Source organism: Peromyscus eremicus, chromosome 10 (assembly GCF_949786415.1).
Source record: "Peromyscus eremicus chromosome 10, PerEre_H2_v1, whole genome shotgun sequence".
Classification (NCBI taxonomy): Eukaryota; Metazoa; Chordata; class Mammalia; order Rodentia; family Cricetidae; genus Peromyscus; species Peromyscus eremicus.
Genome location: NC_081426.1, coordinates 45,964,832 through 45,980,129, shown reverse-complemented (window position 1 = coordinate 45,980,129; position 15,298 = coordinate 45,964,832). Strand labels below are relative to the sequence as shown.

At 47.6% G+C, this 15,298-nt stretch overlaps 1 protein-coding gene across 1 annotated transcript in view; it reads left to right on the top strand.

The window, feature by feature from the left end:
• Positions 1-15,298, top strand: part of Ccdc149 (coiled-coil domain containing 149) — a 61,847-nt gene that overhangs the window by 44,463 nt on the left and 2,086 nt on the right. Inside the window, exon 10 of the mRNA XM_059275051.1 lies at positions 6,254-6,385. Within this exon, the coding sequence (XP_059131034.1) occupies positions 6,254-6,385 (132 nt within the window). The remainder of the gene's footprint in view (positions 1-6,253; positions 6,386-15,298) is intronic.

Below are 15,298 nucleotides of genomic sequence, written 5' to 3'. Positions count from 1 at the left end.
GCAAAGATTTGTTCAGTTTAATCACCAGTACTAAAAATGAAGCGCCAACAATTTCTCCAACCCAGATGTACTTCACAGCCACCTTCTCCTGCCTTCCCCCTCCCAACAGTTTTATGTAGCTCGAAAACAAAAATTTCCCGAGGAGATTTTTCTCCCCACAGTTGTCCAACGTGTGAGAGGCCGTGGTGATTCTCTCTAATGAGCTATACTTATCCCGTTTATCCCGGTAAAATACCCCTCTCAGGAGACCCCATCAGTTCTTCGCCTTGTCTTTACGCTGTTTGGAAACTTATATTTATCATTTTCTGCCGCCTCCTGGTTCCCTGGAAGGAACATTGTCCGGGTATTTTTAGTGCCTTACCCTTTCAGTGCAGAGCGGTCTCTTCCCTCGGCTCCCGTGGGCTGTGTTGCTGTACGGATGAGAAATGAAAATTGCCACCGGAGAGGAGGTGGACAACATCACGTTTTCCTTGGTGGAAATCTGAATAGCCGCCTTAGGTTGCCTGCGAGTGTGTTTCATAAATTGGAATTTTTCGCAGAGATTCCTTGAACTGGATGTCAAAAGACCTCACAGAACTAATTAGTGGCGAGTGCCGTCCCGGGGATTTGAATGGCGCTTTCTGTACCAGCCGCTTTTGATGATGTTGGAGCCTCATCTTCTGTGAAGGCCTTTCTTTCACTGCATTGAATTTCAACACAGACAGACAAATTTGTCATTTATTTGTGCAGTCAAATTGCTGTTTTTGTGCATGTACCGAAGCTTTGGTTTTTTTTTTTCCCCCTCTCAGAATGACTTGGTGAATTTTCTCACTGTTTCATTTGTGTGAATTATGTAGAAAGATGGAAGTTGAATGGGTGAATCAATGCCGGGAATTTCCTGTGGCTGCTGTTTGTTTGGTCAGGTGGGGCTTCAAATGGCTGTTCTACAATAATGACTGTTTTTCCCTTCTTTTTGCTGCCGAAGGCCTGAGCTACAATGTTTCAGTCGGATTTGGGAGTATGTTCATTTTGAAATACTTGGGTTTTTAGGGGGGCTAAATCAGGGACACATTCTATCATCCATGTGGATGAACAGGAGAAATTTGCTGTCCACCTCTCTGTGAACTTTCTAGATAGAATAACTTAATTGAAATAGAGAATTAAATTAGCACAAAGCAAGCATTTGTGAGCACAGTTAGCTTGAGCGACCAGCCTCAGTGGGTTTTATGCTGTGGGCATGGGGGTTCTAGTCTCTGGTCACCACACAGCTTCAAATGGGGGCACAGGACGGGGGCGGGGTGGCACTTTCCCCTTTGGATATAGTCTTTGTCATTGCAACAGACTTGCTTGGGGGCACGAGTGAAGGATCTGTGGGTGTAGCCTTGTTTGGGGGTGTTTGCAGTCATGGAGAGAAGGATCAGGGAGTGGGGTGACCTCCTGTGTGGATCACATCAATTCCCCTATGTGTCTCCATTTTACGTGTCTCCATTTAACCTACTGTAGGCCAAGCAAGAAGCAACGTGTTCTCTCCCCCTCACACCTCCTCTACCTCCTCCATTTCCTCTTCTTTCTCATCCTTTCCCTACATCATCCTTTCCCTCCATTTCCTCTTCTTTCTCATCCTTTCAGCTACATCACAGTGGAATGTGCCGAGTGCCATTGGCTTCAGAGAACTGTCTTATTTACCAGCATCTGAAAGGGGATGAGCAAAGTCTCCTCCAATCAGTCAGCTCATCTATGGGCTGGTACCTATTTTGAGCTTCGGCTTTATGAATACAGCACCAACCATGCCAGGCAGCCTTCCCCCACCCCCAGTGAACCTGTAGTCTACCTCAGGAAGTAAGATGAATCCCCATCAAGCAGTGGTGGAGATAACAAAGTATTAAGGGCTTAGTGTTGAATGAGTGACCAACACAGAAGCAGTAGAGAGATGATGGGTAGAGGCGTCTGATGGCCCTCTCTGAAGAACAGTTAAGAACAAGAAGGTTCAGGGTGACGAATACTTGGTGTGTGTTTTGTACACCATTCTCACACCAGTGACAGACATTGCTAATCTATCACAGCGTTTTTTCTCTGCTGATGTAGCAGCGGTCTTCCATACTGGCCAACTTCCGGTCAGAGCTGACGTGAGGAAGAACACTTTCCCCTTCCCTAAGCTGTCTGCTATACTCATATTAGAACAGGACACAGGAAGGAAGTTAGGTGACACATAGGTCATAGCAGATGGCATTTGTGTGTTTCACGTTTCATGCCATCTTTTATGGATGCTGAAGGAACATGGTTCTGAGCTAAGATACATGGGCAAATGATGTAAGCAGAGACTGGTTTCTGGACCAGGGAGGAGGAATCTGGAAGGCAGAAAAACCTCTTCTGAGACTCTATTGGGCTGTGGAAAAGAATCCACAAGGCAGAGGCTTTGTGAGTCTCCTCTTCCCCCCTCTTCACTCTCCCGACCAACACCATCTAGTTTTATTTTATGAGACAGTCTCATGGAGCCCAGTCTGGACTTGAACTTGCTGCAGTAGCTGTGGATGACTTTGAACTCCAGATCCTCCTCCTCCTACCTCCCAAGCATTAGCGTCACAGGAATTCACTATCATGCTGTGTTCATTAGTGCTGTGGACTGAACCCAGGAACAAATGCATGCTAGATAAGCTTGCTACCAATAAGTTAGATCCCCCAGCCCCATCCTAGAGATCTTGATGGTGGTTGCTAGACTTGGAGTCAATTTGATCTTGCTGGAGAGTAAATGTATTTGACAAATGTCAGGCTGTAGAGAGAAGTCATCTAGATAGCTGAGACTATTCCAAGCCATTTAGGCTGTCCTTTGATAGCAACAAAGCTAAGGGACTGCTGTAAAGAAGCCAGATGGTAGGTGTTACAGGCCACGCTCCCTAGCCAGGATTGATCCCTTTACTCCTACCGGCTGCCATCCTTCCCTCGGGTCTTCTTAAGTCCATATAGGTAGCTCTGAGGAGCGCTGTGTTCACATTCTACAAAGAAACACCATGTGCTGGAAGGTGGCTCTTGGGTAAAGTGCAAGCAGGAGGACCTGAGTTTGAATCCCTGAACCCACATAAAGCCAGGCATTTTAGCACACATCTGTAATCCCAGTGCTCTGATGGCCAGATGAGATGGGGAGACAGAATCTCTGGAAGCTCATGGGCCAGGTAGCCTGGTGTACACAACAAATGCCCAAGTGATCCAGTCTCAAGTGAGGTAGTAGACAAGGACCAACATCCAAGATTGTCCTGATTCCCATCTAAGAGCTTTGACCCCTCTCTCCCTCTCTCATACAGAGAGAGAGAGAGAGAGAGAGAGAGAGAGAGAGAGAGAGAGAGAGAGAGAGAGAGAGAGAGAGAAAGAGAGATGAGGGCACACAGACACAATCCACAGAAATACTAAAAGCCAGAAAACGATCTGGCTAGAGGCTATAATCTAGCTATTTGAGCTTTTCATTTTCAGTTTGTCTGCACTCCAAGGCATCAGCCTGAGGAGGAAAATCTGGGGGTTGAAAGTACTTGGTTCATTTTGAGAGGCAGGAATGAGAACTTTGGGGCCATATGGAATCAGCAGAGCTTGCAGCCACTCAAGGGCCAGCCGAATGAGAAGCCTATGTGGCCTTCTGCATTATTGGTCCTTTGACCTAGTGTGCAGAATTTCCTCCCTGACACACCCTCTCCTCTAAGTGGAAGCTGGATGAGAGCTGAGGCAACCAGACTATCCATCAGAGCGTAGTTCAGTGGCCACAGTTGGCTCCAAACCTTCAACGAGCAACTGAACCAGGTGCCTTCTAAGAAGGATTTGGATTTTTTTAAAGCATGGCAAGAGTGACCAGATCTTGGCATGTTGATAATATGGGCGTACCATCTCCAGGCAAGAGTTTGGGGAGGTGTGTCTTCTTCTCACCCCACTGTGACTGGCATAGATGAAGGCTGGCTTGTTCACCTTCTCTACATGCCCTTCACTCAGATTTTTGCAGACGTCTCTTGTTTTTGTGAGGAGCCACTGTAGGATAGAAGATGTCCTAGGTTTTTGGGGGGCAAGGAGACATTCCATCCTAAAGAATTCCCTTGAGAGGAACCTCCATGCTGCCTTGATCACTGCTGGTTCTGACTCCTATCTCTACTTCTGATTCTCTGGCCACCAGGGTGGAGGGTTGAAGACTGATTTGATGCAGAGGGGATGGAGCCTCCCTAAAAGGCTAGCAAGCTGACAGTTTACCTGCTAGAGACAGATGGGTATGAAATGCAGTCCTGACCTTGACTTGTGGACACACTTTGTTTCTGTGATGGAGATAGGGAAAGAAGTCTACCATGAAGCCTGTTATAGTTCCTAAAGTCAATAACCAAAACTCCAGGAAGGCATGTCTAGATTGCACTCTAGAAGGGGACTAGCTGTGGATGTCATTCTGAGGGCTTCCCACGTCACCCTGAACCATAAATCCACAGTGCTCTTTGGGAAACCTTTCCAGATGGTAGCACCACAATTTCCAGATTTATTCCACTAGAGACAGTGGAAGTGCCTGGCAGCCCCTCAGGGTCAGCTCCAAGCAGTTTCTCAGCTGCCCTGACACTCAGGAGACAGAGAACCCAAAGGCCATTGAACCAATCGCTTGCCATTTGGCCAAGACAAGAGCCAGTGCCAAGCATGCCGGGTGCCAGCATCCACCGGACACTTCAGTCAGTGACACAGACCTTATCAGACATTTACTAAGTGCCTACTGTATGGAGAACTCTCTAACACAAGTTAATCAAGTTAATAAGACAGTTTTCAAAAAAGCAGAGGGACTGAGGAGCACAGTGAGGAAATGTGCTTGGCTTCATCTGATGCTCCAAAGGACGTGTAGACATCTATTTTTACCCGAGTGGCCTTCTGAGCTCTGATGAATGGGAGAACGAGTAAAATCATGGAGCTTCAGTGAAAAATCTTCCTCTAGGCCAGACTGGAGCCCAAGCTGGACTCACAACCTGGGGAACTTGTTTTGGGCCCAACAGTTTCCAACCAGAGAATCCTTAAGCCTTTCAAGCCAAGACTTGCCATCATAGCGTGCCTACGGCTCTCTCGACCTCCCGATGACACCACGGTTCATCCATGCATTTGGTGCCAGTGTGTCTGTTAGTCATGCTCATGTTCAAAGGTGTTCCTCCCTGCTGCTCATCTGTGTGACCTGCTCTGCCTCCTACAATGGAAATGCGGTGCCTTTCACCTTGGCCTCTCATCCACTCCAAACCTCTCTACCATCTTTGGGAAACTCACACTAACAAGCAGTAAGGTTAAGCTGACCGCACGTTCCAAGCGGGAATACAGCTAGGATGATGTGGAGGACTCGATCCCCCCTGCCTTGTGACAGTCCGTAGTTGACATGACCAGATGCAATTAGGACAGATATCAGGTGTCGGGGAGTCTGTGCTGATGACTTCAGCAGGTGACATTTGCTAAATGCTCTCTAAATACCCAAGGCCTTTTCCTGGCCGTTTCGTTTTGTCTTCACAAGAGAAACATGAGGGTTAGAGAGGGAAATTGACGCCCTTGCTGTCACCCAGGGAGCAGGTGATTCTGTCCAGAGCACAGCTAGTACAGTGTCCCTCCCAAGCTCCTGCTACTGCTAACGTCCCACCGAACTGCTCGCTCCTTCACAGCCATACAAGCTTCCCTTTACTGGGAGCACTTGTGGGCAGCTGTTCCCAAGCAGCCGCTGGGGAATGATTCAAGGTCTTCCATCACGGAAACTGCCATGCTCTATCCACACACTAGGAAACGGCCTACTGGCTACGTTACTTGTACTGCCCACAGCTGAAGGAGTTTCCTAGCCAAATAGCTAGCTCATTGTGTGGGGGCATCTTAGTTTCATTTCTGTGGCTATGATAAAAACACCCTGACAAAAACGACTTAGGTGAGAAAGGGTGCATTCAGCATACCATTCTAGATTGTAGGAAGCCGAGATGGCAGGAACTTGAAGCATCTAGTCACATCCCCAGTTAGGGCAGAGAGAGACTGTGTGCATGCTTATGCTCAGCTCATTTTCTTTTAGACAGCCCCCAATCCCCTGACTAGGGAATGGTGCCACCCACAGTGAGCTGGTGTTCCCACTTCAATCAGTGTAGTCAAAATAATGCCCGAGGCCAACCTGATCAAGGTAGCCCCTCACTGAGACTCTCTTCCCAGGCGATTCTACAGTGTCTCAAGTTAACAGTGAAAACTGTGACGGGTTGTAAATGTTACTCAGCTAAACCAGTGACATGACAAGTCAACTTTCCCGTCTTCCTCACAGGGGGCAAGGACACTATACTGTTCAGTGACCAGACTCTTCCCACCACACAGAGGTCAAGGTCCCCACTGTTGAAGTTTGTGGAACAGCCCACTGAGAACAAGGAGAGCCCCAGGGATGTTAAGTGTCTCTCAGGTTTGCTCTTTCTTCCTGGACTGTACCCTCTACAGAGCACATGCCAGTGCCCAGCAGCACCCTCCTCCTACAGCCACTGTGGGACTCCATGAAGACATTCTCACCCTATACCTAAACACACACACACACACACACACACACACACACACAGAGAGAGAGAGAGAGAGAGAGAGAGAGAGAGAGAGAGAGAGAGAGAGAGAGAGATGCACTTCTATCTGTACCTATAATCTCCTGTTTCTCAGAGCCTGAACTTTCCCAGCAGTCTGTGGGCTTCTTTGATGTGACATCACCAACTCTTCCTGCTTCCTCTTTTTTTTTTTTGGTTACTCAGGCTTGAAACCATATAGTCATTGACTCCTATCAGTATCTCTTCCCCATCCACATCCAACCTGTGGTCAAAGTCTTTCTGCAGGGTTTCTTGGGCCTCCCACTTGTGGCCCAGTCTGGGCACTCACTGTGTCATTGGAAGCTCCTCTCCAGAACTCCCCACCTTCCAATCTGTCCTTGCTGAGTTCATCTGTCTGCTGTAGGATCAACCCATGGTGATACCTTGCCGTCCTGTTTTCACCCTGCTCAGAGTTTCCAAGTTACACTTAGCTGTCTTGACAAACTCTCAGCTCCACGGTGTGATGGACCCAACCTCCTCCCCTGATGATTGGATGACCTTTTAGCAATTTTTTTTTGTTTTTAAAAACGTTTAATGTTACAATCAGAAGACAACAGTTCAGTCAGCTGCAAAGAAGATGCCTAGCTCTTGCCTCCATTCTAGGTCCAAAGAGTTGCTGCCCCCAGTGCCCCACTTTGGGTGGGGGCAAGGGAGTTGTGTAGTCCGCCTGCCCTCAGTCCAGTTTCTCCAGCACAGAGGGCACATACACTAGGCTGAGCTCACTGCCAAAGTTGCAGACAATGGCAGCATTGTCCAGCACCAGAATCTGCTGGGCAGGCTGGGCCTCACTGTTCTTGCCCAAGTAGACTGTCTGTAACAGGTCCCCGTAGTTTAGGTCCCAAAAGGAGACACAGCCCTGGCCGCCGGTCACCAGAAGGTTATCTGAGATGACACCTAAGCTTGCACCTCAGCCCAGGTCCTGCTGAATGGAGTAAAGCTTGATGCCTGTGCTGTGGTCCCAGATATTGATAAGGTCATCCAAGCCACTACTAATGACCCAGGAGGTGGTACAGGTGAGGGAGGTGACATCTCCACGATGAGCAAATGTATGGCTGACCCGGCTACCTGTTAGTACATCCCACAGGCAGATGGCTCCATCTTGTCCTCCGCTGGCCAGTACCATGGTCTGATCAATGTACACAGTTGTGATTGCCCCCGAGTGGCCCTGCAGGGTAAAAAGGCAACACGAATCCTCCAGTCGGAAGACTCTTAGAGTATGGTCTTGGCTCCCTGTCACCAGGCTTTTAGCAAGACAGGCTGACCAGCTCTATCATTTAGTTCATCCTGTGAAACCACCCACCTCACAGCTTAGAACTTAGAGCATTAGTGGACCAATGTAATTCTCAATGTATAGACAGGTGGTTCTGTCCACCAGAGCTGGGGCCAGCAAGGTTCACCCAGCATCTTCTAACTGTTAAGATCGCCCATCACAGGGTGAGAGCAGTAAATGTAGAAGACATTACTAGGTTTTCAAAAGTAACATTCTCAAGTACCCATGGGAGAATCACTGGATACAGCCCCTTACCCTGGTGAATCCACACTGGCCAGGAGGCAGAACTGGGTCACTGCAGCCTGTAGCAAGTGCTGCTTGTAATACTGGCCTCCAGTGTACTGTGGCCTCGTATTGTGGCTAGTGGTCATGGCATGCTCTCAGCTTGTGTCCTCGTGGAGCACCAAAGCCTCTGACTGTTCTGGGTGGCCTGAGCCTGCCGTACTGAAATGAGCTCTAGCTGTCTTGATCTTCACAAGGGCAGCCTGAGAGAGGGACTGATTCAAAATGATAGCTTCCAGAGTCCCATCATCAGCGTGCATTGTTCCTGCCTGTCCTGAGCCAGCTCTGGGTGGGAACAAGGACACGTTCTCTGAGAGGCTGTCAGTGTCCCAATGGCCTCATCACTGCTGTGGCCTGATTAATTCCTCCTGAAAGCTGCCACAATTCAGGAGGACAACAAAGCCCAGCCAGCCAGCCAACAAAAGATGACAAATGTCCCCTTTGGGCCTATGAGCGGGGGACATATTTTTAGGGGACTAACAATCTTTTCTATGACACTATTTCTTCTTCATCTTTTAGAGAAAAAAAAAATATTTTTCTTTCTACTCTGTCATGAAGAATTGGCCTCATCCGTATTGATGTGTGTATTGTGACTAATAAGTATTAATGATAATTAATTGTTTGTGACAGCAACCCAGAATAATTACTATTATTTGCAATAATATTTTCCAACTTTTAGCTAATTCATAAGTCTTTTATGGAGATGTCAGCGCTGTGAGTCTATAAGTAAAAGTGAAGCTTCCCATGGATGGCTTGAATCAACGCCCCAGAATCTTAGCATTCAAAGAGCTTTGGTTCCCATAGCAAAGGATCAGAGGTTCTAGTGAAGGCATGATGACTGTCACATGTTTAAGAAGTTTTCTGTGTGTACTGATAATTGACTTAAGCACGCTGTCTGGCGGCCTTCTAGAGAAACACAAGGAGGAAGAGGGTTGGTAAACCCTGCTATACCCACAATCCCAATTTCCAGAATGTGTATTGTTCTGATCCCAAGATGTGCTATCTAGCGTCTCTCGGGAAAAGCCAAGTAAACAGGGGCAGACAACAGATCCACAGCTGGTGTCTGTCATCCTCCTCAGGAGTCACCATCTCCTTCTGGTGTTTGTCATCCTCTTTGGGTGTCCATTATCCCTTTCCTGTGGCCGCACTGTAGCCTATGGTGCTGACAGAGGGACTATCTTCCTCATCCCCTGAACAAAAGTCTAAACTAAAAATGTGTCCCTGGTAACCTCAAAGGCTTTTCATTAAAAAAGGAGGGGGTAGAGAAGAAGAAGAAGAAGAAGGAAGGAGAGGAGGAGAAGGGGTGGGGTGGGGAAGGAAGATAGATGGTGACAAGATTCACACATCTAGACAGGACTGGAATATCACATAAGGAAAAAGCACACGGCGAAGCACCAGCAACCAAAAGGCCCTGGCATAATTTAGACCAGCTCCCCTTAGATGTAAATGAGGGTGGCAAAGGTCTCGGCTGACCCACTGTAAAAACACACTGCCAGTGGTTTAGGGGTGAGACTGTTCTGAGGAAGGTTAATTAATTTTTCAGGGGCACCAGAATATACTATTAACTGTCTCAGGAGAAGTAATTTCATGAGAGTAATTTCCAGAAGGAGTTTATTCATCTCACACTGGTGAAAAATGTAGCTGCAGGAAACACCATAATTCGCTCCTTTTGAATATAACACTTCCCCACTCCGTTGAGAGCGCGATCGGCTTTGACTCAGTGTTTCTCATGCCCCTCCACAACCACTGAAAGGATTTTCATTTGTTGCTTTGAAATTGATGGGATTACTTCCCTGAGCTGCCTCGGATGTAGCTAAATATTTGTAGGAGTTAGACATCTCTATCTCTTTGCAGAAAGCACCATTTTGAGAAGTTTTGGGGGTAGTTACCTGAATATACCCTAAAATGAATACTATAAATTTAAGTTGCTTTCATAAAGTGATGCATGGTATTTAGGATGTATGCTAATAGATTCACTTTTTCATGAATACATGTATAAGTCCATATATTCAAGCACTTAGTAAGATATTTATTGAGTCTCTGCCATAGAACATTGGCAAAGTTAAAAAATTAATCAGGCAAGACTTCGTACTTAAGGTAGCTCAATATAAGTGAGGTGAAAAAAATTAAAAAAGCTCTTAAGTTTCAGGAGGTCCAGACCGCCTCGTGAGACACCTGTCACAAGGAACAGGGCTTGTGGCCAGATTTAATCTTCATGGAGGAGGTGGGGGCTGGGCTGCCCCCCAAAGGCTCCCTTTGGAATGGAGAAGGGAATGAGAGCTCCAGGGAGAAAGGGAATCAACGATGGCCATGGGAGAGATGCCGCAACAAAAGGCACCCATGTGACTGGCTGGATGGATACAAGGAGAGGAGTTGGGATGTCAGACACAGAGAAGTGGGTGTTGGATCATAAACGCAAGAGCACTAGGTGACAAGCTCAGCCTTTGTTCCCCAGAATCTGCAGCCTTTGAAGGTTTTCCACACGGAGGAAGACACAGTGAGACTTGTGTGTCAAGGTCACAGTGCTTCTCACACTGTAATGGGAACCTCCATCACCTGGGACCTTAAGAAAATGTGCATTCTGAATCCAGTCGATGAGGGGTGGAGCCTGAGACCCTGTAGCTCTAACAAGCTCCCAGGTGCAAGTCCATAGACCCAATCAGAATGGCAAAGCCGTAGGGAGGCCCCTGGCTTGGCAGTGTAGATTAGAGCATGACCCTACTGGGAACTGCACACACTGTTATCTTGGCTGAACAGGATCACAACAGGCAAATTTTTTTTTCCCATTTGAAGGCTTGCTTTACTCATGTATGTGTTCATGTGTTTCATTGTAAAGACAAGTGCTGGGTTCGTTTTCCAGGATAAGACCTGTGGAAAAGAGTGACACAAGGTGTCCATGACTGAATACAGACTTGAAAAATGAGAGAAAAAAAAACAAAATTGGTGAAGAGTCTGTCCCTAGGGTTCCTCTATGGTTATCCACAAGGCTGTGGAAAAATGAGATGGCTCCTTTAAAATGTGAGAAGTCGAATTTGTATCAGGAGAACTAGATGGAAGAGGTTTGGGGACAAGAGGCAAGACTTGCCTTGTTCAGGTGAAGCCCGTCATCTCCTCCCAGTGGCTCTAGTGTTTCCCACCCACAGCATCACTTCCTTCTGTGCGAGTCACCCTCTTCACCTTGGCGGTATCACTTAAGCCTTGTAGAGCTTCTGATTCAGTTTAGTTTCTTCTGGGGTTCTTCAGTTCTGCTTTAACAAAGTTCAGGCATTTTAAGAATATGTTAAACTGACATATAGTGACTGTACTTAGTTATGACTTATGGGATGCCATGTGACATGTCACACATGGACATAATGCATGAAGACTGAATCAGAGCAGTTGGTACATTCACCACCTCAGATACTTGCCATACTGCAGGTGGCAGGGCCATTCAAAAGCCTCTCTACCAACTGTTTTGAAATCTACAGATAGATTCCATCAACCTTAAAGCTATTTCAAAGTTTCTTAAACCTTTAAATGCATACTAGGTAGCTAAGTGCTCCCCCAGTGAATATTTATTTAATTAAATAGACATATTCAAAACCCCTACCCCCTACCACTCATACTCATCAATACTTTCACGCATCGTGTTAAAATGGATCATCGGAGTAATAAATACCATGGAAGGGTGAGAGTGAGAGCTGCCTGCCAGAAGCATTTCTCTGAGTCTCAAGCATCATAGGTTTGTAGAACAGAGCCGAGCAGTCTGGCTGCATTCTGTAGTGCGTATAGTTTTGAAGGCTTGGAGGGCCAAGGTGTCAGTTCACTCTGTCTGGTGAGGGCACTCTTCCCTCTAGGCTGTGGGCTCACATGCTGGAGAAAGAGAAGGCTCTGGCCTCCTCTTCTTATGAGGGTACTGCAGCCATGGTGAATGACCCGTATTCATGATGCATCTAAACCTCTCCCGAAGTCTCACCTCCAAACGCCCCCTTTTGAACTGGGGATGTGGAAGGGGGCTTCCACCCACGAATCTGGAGAGACACAGTGTTCCATCTGCAGTGCAGAAGGACGGAGCTGGGACTTTACATTTCACAAATGGTGGAAAAGATAAGGAAGGACACTTACTTATGTGGCTTTGAAGTCTGAAGTCCTGAAGTCCATGTGATCACAAGGCAGTGCTGAGACAGCCAATGTGGGGAGATGTGTGTGTGTGTGTGTGGGGTGGTGGTGGTGGGGAAGCCATTTCTAGGATGTATCAGCAGATTCTCTAGGAGGTGGTAGGGGTGGAGTGGGGGTGGATCCAACTATGGGAAATGTAATGAGCAGGCACGAGGGATGTCCTCATGGGTAGGAGTTAGATTGCCAATAACTGGATGGAATGAAGGAAGAGGAACCAGGACAGATACATAGAAAGGTATACTCAGAGAACTAAAGCAGACAGCAGGTCAACAAAGGAAACGAGGAGGAGGGGATATGTATGTTGAGGGCTGAAGGATGTTCTCTGGGGTTTCCAATGGAACCAATTAGCGTTATCCCCCATGATGAAAGCACTTGGCAGACGGAATTCATCTGTGGGTAGTGAGGTGAGAAGATGATCCTGGATTGTACAGCTGAGTCCTAAATGGATCATCTTACAAGTCAGAGGCAAGAGAAAGGCATGGCCCACATAGATAAGCCAGATGATGTGGCTGTGGAGATGGCCATTGGAAGAATTCTGCCGCAAACCAAGAAACCACCAAACTCTGGGGAAAGTGGCGAATGCATTGTGCCCTAGAGTCACCCAGGGTCTGTGCTCCTGATCGATTTCCTTACAGCTCTGGGGGTCAGATCCAGGGGATCAACAGAGGACTTCTGACCCCCAGAGCTGTAAGGAAATAGATGTGTGTTTTAAAGCCACGAAGTTGGTGCATTTGTTACAAACCACAAAACAAGACAGTAATCTGTGTGCACCCAGAAGTGGACTGGAACCAGAAGAAAACTGCTATTGCAGAAACCGCAGGCAGAGCCAGCCGGGGAAGAGGCTGTGGCTGGTGGAAACACATGCCACAGAGGAGACAGAGGGGGACTGAACGGAGAAGTTAGGACCTGAGCGCTACAGACCTCACAAGGGAGGGGTTGGAGACAGACCCAAGACATTAATCAAAATTGGGAATGGAAAGCAGTGGAATGATTATGAAGTGGGGCCTAGAGCAAGGCCGTCAGGAGTTTGGGCACACCCCTGAAGAGGCTAGTGGGACCCAATCCCCCCACTGTTTCCTCTTTTCCTTCCTGGTCCCAGGTGAGTTTGCTTTACCTTATGCTTCCATGGCAACAAGCTGCCTGGCACAAAGCAACAGACAGCTTATTATGGGCTAGCACCCCTAAAACTGGGAGCCCAAATCCGAGGGTTAGGGATGTGGCCCGGTGGTAGAGAGATCGCCTAGCTTGTGCAAGGCCCTAGGTTCAATCCCCACTAACACCCCCAACCCCAGCACATGCAAAGCCTCTCTCTTTTTGTAAGGTGATTATCTTAGTGTTTGTCACAGTAATGGCAGGCCTCTCCAGTTCTCCCCACATATGTTATGTTTCTACTCAAAATTAAAAGTTAAGTTCTGATTTGAAAATATTCTTGAATGTTCAGATGATGTTCAGACACTGTGGACAAGTCAGTGGAGGCTTCCTATTCCATGGACCAAAATTTGACAATAAGATAAAGCATGCCATGTGTGTTGAGCAGCTCCTAGCAGAAAGGGGCACCCAGTAGGTCCTAGCTGGCCAGAACTTTAGAGCTAGAGGAAATGGAATGGTTTGTGCAGAGACCTAAGGGGTATTGTGTTAGTCAGGGCTTTCTGGAGGAGCAAAACCAAGAAAAGGTCCATATATAAATGATAACGGGATTATTGGATAGGCTTTACTCTAGACTACAGGAACTGGTCGTCCAACAGCAGACAGGCAGAGAACCAGGTTCTCATTGCAGAAAGCAGGATGCCTCAGCAGTCCCAGGCTGGAGCTATAATGCTTGGAAGCTTCTAGAGAGTTGCTGGTATTGATTCTATGCTGGAAAGCCTGATATCAGCTGATCTAAGCTGCACTCCCACTATGCTGCCTTCCTCGGACTCTGTTTATTATCTGGGCTGCCAGCTGGAAGGTGCCCCTTACATTCCGGCCAGGTCTTTCCTTTCCGGTCACTATCCCACACATCAGTGCTCTCTGAAAAAGACCCCACAAACACACAGATGTATCTCCTAAGTCCTAGATACCTCTTCAGCCAGACAAGTTGACAATAAACCTATTACAGTTATGTTACATGGCTGGAAGGACACATGTGGGTGAGCCAACCTTGGAAACTGAAGCAGCAGGTCATCAGGAGCTGACCAGTAGGACCTTGCAAAGAAAGTGAACGGTGTTGAAGCTAACCTGGAATCAGCAAGGCTCCCTCAACAGGTGTGACATGGGAAGATGGAAGGAATATATGTTCTGCCTCTTGCCAGTCTTCCACCAACCGGCTGTCAGCCCGAGAGCATCCCTGTATGTGTCCAACGGCAGGCCTAACTATAGTGTTGGTTGTTCTACTATCCCTACATTTCCAGTCAGGAGTACCAGGAAGTATTCCCGGGGCCTTTGTGTTTGCACCAAGTCATGCTAGACTCACCCAGCTTTGCGTCTTCCATGTCCTTCATCACTGCTGTTCCTGAGGTCCCAGCACACGCTAGCTTATGGAAAACCCACAGCCTAGTATTAAATACCCATGTCCTGGTACTAAGAGCTGTTTCCTCTTCCCTGATGGTGACCTAATGCCACCATTACTCATTAGGTCAAGGAGGGACATTGCAGTCCTCCCTTTCACTTATCTGAGAAACTGAGGCCAGACAAGCTGTGATCACAAAGCAAGTGAGTAGGGAGACGGGGACAAGGTAACAGCACCCAGTGCTCATCCCTTGTGTTCTGCCTCCTGCTTGCTGCTCCTCTAGAATTTCTGATTGGTAGAGGTGTTTAAGGCCAAGGAGTCTGGTGCTGAGGGAGGGAGCCTGAAGCTGTTTGCACATAGTCTTTCCTTTGAAGCCGGGCATACATGGTGTATTCCCCTCAGAGTGAGAGGTGCTGATGGAGAATGAGGATGGGGATGACACCAAATCTCCCCAAGCTATCCTCCTGCCCTGAAGGCAGCTGGAATCTCTGTCACTAAAGGGCCTAGGTATTCCCTCAGCTTCCAAAAGACAGCCTTGGTCCTCAGACT